At 37.2% G+C, this 9,087-nt stretch overlaps 2 protein-coding genes across 4 annotated transcripts; both read right to left on the bottom strand.

The window, feature by feature from the left end:
- Window positions 1–347: 347 nt before the first annotated feature.
- On the bottom strand, window positions 348–5,769 carry LOC131632763 (putative disease resistance protein At3g14460). 3 transcript variants are annotated; one of them, XR_009293124.1, is made up of 3 exons: window positions 1,449–5,769; window positions 1,159–1,362; window positions 348–888 (listed from the first exon to the last, which is right to left on the bottom strand). XR_009293124.1 is itself a non-coding variant. In XM_058903489.1 (2 exons), exon 1 carries the CDS (start codon window positions 5,209–5,211, stop codon window positions 1,462–1,464), a length of 3,750 nt encoding a protein of 1,249 aa, XP_058759472.1. In that variant the 5' UTR covers window positions 5,212–5,769; the 3' UTR covers window positions 1,158–1,362; window positions 1,449–1,461. The 3 variants fall into 3 exon arrangements, 1 of the variants encoding a protein (XP_058759472.1); XR_009293125.1 differs by having other exon boundaries at window positions 1,159–1,278; XM_058903489.1 differs by lacking the exon at window positions 348–888 and having other exon boundaries at window positions 1,158–1,362.
- Window positions 5,770–6,036: 267 nt separating this feature from the next.
- Window positions 6,037–8,514, bottom strand: LOC131632764 (uncharacterized). The gene is made up of 3 exons (XM_058903490.1): window positions 8,137–8,514; window positions 6,820–7,194; window positions 6,037–6,660 (listed from the first exon to the last, which is right to left on the bottom strand). The coding sequence occupies exons 1-3, from the start codon at window positions 8,374–8,376 to the stop codon at window positions 6,169–6,171; spliced, it is 1,107 nt and encodes a 368-aa protein (XP_058759473.1). The 5' UTR covers window positions 8,377–8,514; the 3' UTR covers window positions 6,037–6,168.
- Window positions 8,515–9,087: the final 573 nt, after the last annotated feature.

The raw sequence follows: 9,087 nt of genomic DNA, 5'->3' as shown, positions 1-9,087 counted from the left end.
TTCCATTAATATGAAAGTTAACTTCCGTATTATTTTTTTGACAAAATGGAATGGCTCACTTACGAAATATTTTGGGAGACGTAAGGAAGTTAACTTTCATATTTTTTCAAGGACATTTTCGAGTTTCTTAAGGGTGGCTATTCACTATTAAGGGTGGGAAGAACCCCTAATTCTTTTGTTGCTAAACTTTATTTTGTTTCTGGCAAACCAGGTCATGTTGATAATTCCAGCTTAAACCACAATTATGCATTGGGGGATCAACTTTAGTCACAACTCACAAGTTTCCTAAAGCTCAGGTACTGCAGTGGAATTTATTGTGAAATTGAGGATGAAGATAAACCAGTTCTACATTCTATGAGAAAATGGACAACCATGAAATAAATGAGTGTTGGATTCAGCTTCTCTGACACAAATATTACATATTGATACAAAATTGCAGCTATATCCCTTACTTCATCTGTGAGAACCCTATTTATTATGCATCAATCTCCGTTCTAAAAGTGATTTCCAGGGTGGGATTAATTGATTCCATACAAGTTATGCCCAACCAATATTTTAACCAACAAGTTTTTGAATAATATAGGCAGTTTCTTCACCATAGCAGCATGTTTCTGGCCAACAAGGTGCAGATTGAAAATTATCCCGCTATTACACACCACATTGCATAAAGTACACGTTTTAACATTATTAACCGCAGTTCCTCCTTCTACAATTTTAGGTTTCTTTGACTCGATATCGAGTTCTGATGCCTTCTTTGCTTTTGATTTATCGGTACCTGGCTTTTCCTGTGGTCCGATTAAAGTATTCACACAGCAGTGGCAGTGGAATTGGTGCCAATGTTGATATTCAGATTCGACAGTTTCTCCAAATTCTTCGAGTGTTTCTTTCCTGCAAAGTGTAACTATTTAGAAAATACAAACCTGACATAAAAATAACATGTGAAGCCAGGCCAAGTGCGTCAACCGTGTCACGATAGACACTGATGCCTAGCAGGAATAAATAATTCTGCATATGCAAAACTAACATGATACAACCACATAACATGATGCAAAAAATAGGAGTAAAAATGAAAATGTACATACACTTAATGGTGAGTAAAAGTAAGAGTTAAGACCATACATGTAAGATATGAGTAAAAAATAAAATGTACATACATACACTTGATAGTATCCTGCAAAGAGATCTCGATCCGACCACAGCGGCATTAAAACACAATCTTGCTCCGATTGTAGCACGCTCTGGCAGCCGTGGAAAATAGGATCATATGATCCTGCAAGGCTGCAACCAACAGTAGATCTTAACTATATTGCTTTCATGCAGCAGCAAAATTGGGCAGAAGCAGAGGTAACACAGAACATAATTCTATGATAAATAAATGAGTTAGTATTTGTGTTATAAAATTCTACTCATTGGAGAAAGAAACAAAAAGAAGCATGTCGGTGACTCACCTAGAAAGGAAACTCATGTGATCATTTTGTCATTGATGATTATGAAGGGAATGCGAGCAACCTTACGCCATTCTTTCCCTCGCTTCCTCTGCAAACTTGCTTCCAGTAATGGACAGCAAGTGATACTTAGTACATACAGAGAAGAAGGCAATCCTTCTTTTGGCAACGACTTGAGTTTGGGAGCATTAACAATCTCAAGTTTTTGGAGAGAGTTTAGATGTTGAAACCACTTCCCATCAATGACTGTATCATTGAGATCATAGATGCATAGTGTCACAAGCGATGAAGGTAGAAAGGTCCCCATCAGCATGTTCACCGAATCATCGCTGTTAATTCGCAGCACTGAGAGACAGGTGAGATGTTCCCAAGTTGGCTCAGTATTCCGCAAAATCCCTCCAACAGAACCAACAGTTAGTTCTTGTAAACTGCTAGGCAAATCATCTATGACGAATGATTGAAGATTTGGTAGATTATCAATTTCCATTTCTCGAAGGTCAGTTAGAGTGTGCATTGCTTCTGGTAGTGAAGGCAGCTTCTCACACTTCCACACTGCAAAATAAATGAGGTTTGGAGTGGCCAATCCACCAGGGGGAAATGACTCAAGTTCATTACAATCCCATATTTTGATGCTTCTAAGAAATGAGAGACTCTTTTGCGACACATCTTCTGCAATTAATATCGATTTCAGATTTATACAACCCTCAATAAACAGACTCTTTAGGACAGGGAGAGCGCCCAAGGTAAATGATATCATTGAATTACAGCTATAAGATATTTTCAATTCCTCAAGCGATGTGTAACTGTGTAAGTATTCATGAGGTAGAAACTCTAGATTCTCACAATTACTGATTATGAGAAATTTCAAGGTTTTTGGTAGACCGTTTGTTGGGAAAGACGTTAGATATGGAAAGTCGTCTAAGGTTAACTGTTGAAGAGAATTGAGAGGGAGCATCAATCTGTGGAATACATCTGACATTGGAATTATACTTATGATGTTGTTATTATGAGATGAATGTCTTGACTCCACAAGTAAAGGACACCTTCTTGACTCCAAAAGCAAAGGACACCTTCTTAACTCAAGTTCAATTAAGGATGGAAGTGTGTGAGGTATGTCTCCTTGGAGTTTAGGACACATGCTTAGCAACAAACGTTTGAAATTAGGAAAATTCATTGTCGGACCTTCAATCATGTTCCACTCCTCCCACTCAGGCATATCCTCAAAGCGTAAAGTCTCCAAGGAGGGAAATGGTTGAAATGAAGCAGAACTACCATTTCCATAGAACTCTATACCAACACTTTTTATCGAAGGCATCGAGTCAATATTGAGCTCTTTTAAATTACCCAATTGTCCAAGGGGCGGAAGCCATATACAGTTATCACAACTCGAGATCCTTAAATACACCATACTATCAAATAATGAATCACCCAACCAATTTGGAATGTTGACTCCACCAAAGCCTTTGATGGTGAGACTTTCCAAATTTGTTGAGGGTTGCAAGAGTTCAAGTACAATACTTTGATTTCGTGGATCTGAAAAAGTAGTACCACGATCCCATTCTAAAGCTAATTTGTCGATTCGTTCTTTCATCTTCATATTGGCTTTAGAAGCTTCAATGGGGTCAGTAACATTTTGTAGTTGTGAAATGGAAAGTTTTCCATGTAGGTTGGGAAATTTTCCCAGCTCTGAAACCTTCAATCCATCATTATGTTTGCTGACAACAAAGTCGGAGAGAGTTTGAAGATTTTGAAGTTTGGCTATTTGAACCGGCATCTCCCTCAATGCAGTGTCACTAACATCAAGGTAGCGTAGATTAACCAATTTCCCCATTTCCCCTGGCATCTCCTTCAATGCGGTGTTACTAACGTCGAGGTAGTATAGATTAACCAATTTTCCAATGTCCTTCGGCAATTCAGTGAACCTTTTACAGCCAGCCAACAACAAGAACTGCAGATTGTAAAGCTTGCTTATTTGAGAAGGCAACCTTTCAATATTAGTGTGAGAAAGATTTAAGTACCGCATGTATGACAAATTTCCAATAGAATTCGGAATCTCAGTGAAACTCTTGTAGCTTGACAAAGACAACACACATAATTGTTTCATTGTTGGCAACAACTCATATACTACCTTGCTCGATAGCAAACAATGAGGCATTTGGTCTTGTAACGGTAATGCTAGAAAGGTACGCAGACCTTTTAATCCAGACAGTTTATAAAATCTATTATACGAGTCATATATCCTTCTATTGTATGATATGTTATGCACCCTGTCATGTAGGTTAAGTTCGTCCATATTGATACAATATGGAGATGAAACCTCAGTAGCTAAATCATGGATGAAATTGTGCATTTCAAAGTTATCTTCCCCATCACTAATAGATCGTCGATGTATCAACGACTTTGATACAAGCACATCAAAGTATTCTTCTCCAACTTTTTCCTGATCTGTGGACGATTCTTCTACTAAGCCTGCTGCAATCCACAACTGAACTAGCACCTTTTTTTCTAAGATGGACTTCTTTGGAAAAATTGAACAATATTCAAAACACCGTTTTAAAGGATCTGAAAGAATGTTGTAGCTTAATTCCAGAGCAGCGTGCACCTCATAAGCTATATGCCGGACATTACTTTCTAGCACATAATTCCAGTCGTTTGGGAATAATAAGGTGCGAAGAAGAGCTCCAAATATTACTGCAGCCAATGGTAATCCATCACACTTTTTTGCAATTTTCCTGCCAATATTTTCTAGATCGGATCGTTGTTGGTAGCTACGTTCTCGAAATGCATGTTCAGCAACTAAAGACCAACAATCTTCAATTTCCAAAGGTCTCAAATAGTGGACAGAAGTAAAGGTTAGCATGGATTTTGCAATTCTTTCATCTCGTGTTGTGACGATGACCTTACTCCGTGTTTCCTCAATATTAAATATATCCATCTCAATATTAAATATATCCATCAGTAACGTCCAATTGACAGATCTTACGTCCCACACACCATCCAGTACTAGCAAAAAACTTTGACTAATGGTTGTTTGTGAAGTAGTAATAGATTCAAAAATGGCTTCAAAAACACTGAAATCATCAACATCTTTTGAGAAATCTGCCCACACTTGTAACTCAAAATTGTCCTTAACTTGAGGATCATTGTAAAGGTACTTAGCAAGGGCTGTTTTCCCAACACCTCCCATACCAACAATTGAAATCACTCTTATTTTATCATCACTATTAGACAGCAAAATATCCTTAAGTTTCTCAACATCAGTGTCTCTTCCATAAATAAGAGACTCATCATCCGAAATAGTTTCATGGGAAACAGTGATAGAATTGGAAACACTTGAGCCTTGTGATATTTCAATCAATCTTTTCGTTTCAGAACTAATCTCACGAATGACATGATTTAAACGAACAAGATATCTCAGCAGGTTAATATTAATTGGGGTATCATATTCATACCTCAATGAAGAACCAATCTCCTCAAAGAATGTAACAAGTTGAAAGAGAGCGGATCTGAGCAAATCCAGCGATGGGTCGAGAGCTCGATTGGGGATCAGTTTCTGCAGATCATAAGAAAGAAGTACATGTTGAAGATCCAAGAGTGTTTTCTTCAGCTTTTTCAAAAATGAGACCACAAGCTCGGGCCTCCTGAAGTTATCAACCAACGCGGTAAAAACATGATTTTCTAAGAACACCTTCACAGAATCTGAGAGTGACATGATTGTTTCTCCCTGAATAGCCTCCATCAGTTTCTTACTTTGAAAAGGCTCCATAAGTTTCTTAGTTTGAAAGAAAAGAAATTACAACAAAATGCAACTGTATAATAAAACTCTGATTCTCTCTTGGTCTGATTTCGGATAGAAGTTTTTGTATGTCGGAATTAGGAGGGGAATTGGTTCCTAGTGTGGCAGTTCTGTGGTTTATATGGAGTTACAGGAACAGGAACAATGTTGTTACTTTTAATGAGGTTAAAGTTTAGAAATGGACTTGTGTCGGTAAGATTCCCCATTCTAAATGCAACTATTATGGTTTTTGTATAAAAAATAGTTTCTGTTGGTGGATAATGTTTTTTAAGATAGTTTCTATTGGTGGATAATGTTTTTCCCGAGTTTTATCACCGTCTTTTGTATACGGGATTAAAGTATTCCTAATGTTAAGTAACAGAAATTTATTTTTTAATGTTAGAATTAAGATTTGCACATCTACTTTATCTATAAAGGTGAATAAGTGGAATATACGGACCCAGATCCTCTCATTTCTGCAATCAAGACCTTTGATATTTTTTAAATACAACTTTTTTATATTAATTTTTATCCATTGAAATATTTTGGCCCTTAAATTTGAGGCATGATGGGAGGCAGAATTCAAAGAGCAGGAGATGATCCCTGCACAGAATGTAGTGGGTTTGAGTCTGTGCTTCTGAATTTGATAAAAACTAAATTCAATCCATAAGCCTAGAAATCGATGGTTTCACCAGAAACATGCATATCCTATCTTTGAAAGAGTTTATTAAAACTAAATTCATCCCATAAGCCTCAATGCATCATGGAAGTTATCAATTATTTATATCCCAAAACACAAACTCCAATGAGTTCCTCTGATACAAATAAAAAGCTATACAGATTCATTCAATAGAAACGTTGAAACTTAACAATTGAACAATGATAATCTGCATAGTGCATATTCTCTCTTTCTCTCCAAGTTTAAATGATACAGTGACAAAAACAACCTCAACCAGTGCTTGATCCTGCTTTCTTCACCATTGCAGCATGCTTCAGCCCAACAAGGTGCAAATTGAAAACTGTCTCGCTATTACACACCACATTGCATAAAGTACATGTTTTAACATTATTAACCGCAGCTCCTCCTTCCACAACTTTACGTTTCTTTGACTCGATATCGAGTTCCGATGCCTTCTTTGCTTTTGGTTTATCGGTGCCTGGCTTTGCCTGTGGTCCGATTAAAGTAATTGTCGCAGTGGCAGCAGTACTTGTGCCAACGTCGATTTTCGGATTCGACAGTTTCTCCAAGTTCTTCAAGTGTTTCTTTCCGGCTAAGTGTGTAATGTACATATCCCTGCTGTTACAATTAATCTTACATGTTTCACACCATGCAGATTGAGCAACCTTGATTTTCTTAGCGGCTTTTTGAAACGGAGGAACTCCAATACGCTTGAATTCGGCAATAGATGGACCAATGCCGCCATTAGACATCAAGCAAACCTATTAGCAAAAAGTGGTCAATTCATAAACATTACGCAAATGGTAATCTACCATACATTTTTCTCGCAGTTCAACAGATATAGACTGAGGACAAAACAGTAAAACTTATAACAATGTTACACGTAACCTTACAAAAGGATAATGTAGTCAACAATTCACCTGAGCTGCGTGCTTTTTCCCAGCAATATGTTTGATATATGTGTCGTGACTTGTGCACAAAACATTGCAAGTTGTGCAAACCCTTGACTGTTCCACCTGTTTATTAGTCGCTGATTGCAGGACTACAGGACCAATTAACGCTTGTCCTTGGATGCTTGCGCCAATTTGTAAATTCTTCTGGTGTTTCTTTCCAGCTACGTGCTTTTCATATGAATCTTTGCTATTGACATCAATTTTACACACTTCACACCTCAATGCTTGGGTGAATTTGGTTTGGTTAGGCATCATTGTTGTAGTTTCATTGCCATAAATTTGATGTGGCCATGTAGCATTCCACGCAGACGGCGCAGAAGCCTCGTATGCAGAACCAACAGCCTGCAATATTAGAACCATTAGAATACATAACCCGGGGAAAATCAGAAGCTTCCAATAAAATTTACCTCTCAAACTGGTTTTTGAAAAGAATCAGAGTTACAAAAGACGAAAAAAACATACAAGTGATTCACATGCGAAGATACTAACATTCGTAGTTAATTAGTAATTACTGCCATGAGTTTGTTTGGCTGCTAACTCTTACTTCTTTAAACATGTATTCTATTCTTATTGTCAACCACGAATTGCAGAAAATACTGATTTATTCAAATTCAGCTAACAAAAGCCGCTACTTGAAAATACTTTGGAATAAATAGAGTATCGATGAACAATAGCGCCTTGTTCAAATTGCCACTACTAGAAAACTTTTAAACAGTATATAAATAGTGATTGTGGTCACAATATGAAGCACAGACACGGACACTGTCAACACCAGTAATGATTTGTGAAAATGAATAAATTAAACGTAATCACATGTTTCAGCGTCGGTGTTTGACACACCTTTTTTAAGAGGTGTCAGTGCTACATAGGTCACCATTTTTTATATTGTAAAGAATTATGGTAAAATACAACTTATGCAATCTCCACCTCAGTCGCAGAGACATCGAAAAGCCATGATGCTCCGGCCACCAATGCGGTACGGACCCATTTTAAAAACCCTAATTATGACAATCATGCCATCACCTCATCTTTCTCTTGCAATGAATTCCAACATCCATTTATTGGAACTCCATGTTATCATCAACAAGTCAAAAACTCTATCAAAATTTATTTAACATAACAAGTTTCAAAACCCTAAAAAGAACAATAACATGCAACAATAATTTCAATAAATCAACGATTAACAGCGAGAATAAGAAACCGACCCAAATGACATGACATAAGAAAAATCAAATTTTGATACGAAATTCGAAAACTTAGATCAAAAGGGTAAGCAGTACTAACATTGCCAAGATCGTAAGCGATAGGTTCAGATTGTTGAGCGACCCAATTCGGATAATCTGCTGTTTGGGAGGCGTAAGCAGAAAAAGGTGCTGAATTTGCAATTGGGTTAGTGCCGGGAGGATGAAGCGAGGAATCTGAAGTGGGAGGGAAAAACGAATAGTAGGGTTGTTGTTGTTGTTGCTGCTGTTCTTGTTGGTGTGAATCGAAGGGTTGAGATTGGTAGTGTGGTTGAGGGTACATTTTTTGAAGAATTTGTTTATAGGGTTGTTTTTGTTCTTGTTGTTAAAAAGAAATAGTAGTCTAGTTTGTAGCATGTTTCATTGCAATGTTTCATTGCAATTAGTTATTGATTTGCAGCACATGACAACACATAACATATGGGAATAAGAATATAAATAAGCAAGCCGGGGACATCTTTTACCTCTTCATAACCCAAACTCAACTCTCAAATTAATATATATTTTTCAACTTAAACCTAATCGAATTAATAATTGAATTCAATTAAATGTTCGTGTTCGAAAAAAAAAGACGGTTGGTGATAGAAACTCTTTAAATTTTTCCGACACATGTCGATATCTTGCCATCGCAAATATAATTCCAATCTCTCTTGAATTTATTTTTCCTTTACCACTTGTATCTAGTACTAAGGGCAAGATCAACAACAACTACACCACTCATCAAACACCACCACGTGACAAATAAATAAATTCCAGGTACATGAACCATTTTTAAAACAAATTTTATTATGTTAGCTTTCCAGCGCTTCGAACGGAACTCGAATCGGACGTCTAGAACATCAGTTATGAATTTTTGAAGGTCTGCTGATTTTCATCCCAGTGTACCCGACCGGGGTACCCAAAACGCAATATCCGGTTACACCCCTGTAACCAACCCATCCACGCCTCTGTTTCACAAAGTACTCGGTTAAATGTAGAGCAGAAGCACTTTTCT

This window comes from Vicia villosa, unplaced genomic scaffold, assembly GCF_029867415.1.
Source record: "Vicia villosa cultivar HV-30 ecotype Madison, WI unplaced genomic scaffold, Vvil1.0 ctg.001013F_1_1, whole genome shotgun sequence".
Classification (NCBI taxonomy): Eukaryota; Viridiplantae; Streptophyta; class Magnoliopsida; order Fabales; family Fabaceae; genus Vicia; species Vicia villosa.
Note: the sequence above shows the minus strand (reverse complement) of the source record. Positions and strands in the feature narration are given on the sequence as shown.

Coding starts and splice junctions, on each gene's coding strand:
- LOC131632763 (XM_058903489.1), bottom strand. CDS start 5,211: ATGGAGCCTTTTCAAAGTAAGAAACTGATGGAGGCTATTCAGGGAGAA.
- LOC131632764 (XM_058903490.1), bottom strand. CDS start 8,376: ATGTACCCTCAACCACACTACCAATCTCAACCCTTCGATTCACACCAA. Junction 7,195..8,136: donor TCGCTTACGATCTTGGCAAT/GTTAGTACTGCT, acceptor CTAATATTGCAG/GCTGTTGGTTCTGCATACGA. Junction 6,661..6,819: donor GGAAAAAGCACGCAGCTCAG/GTGAATTGTTGA, acceptor TTTTGCTAATAG/GTTTGCTTGATGTCTAATGG.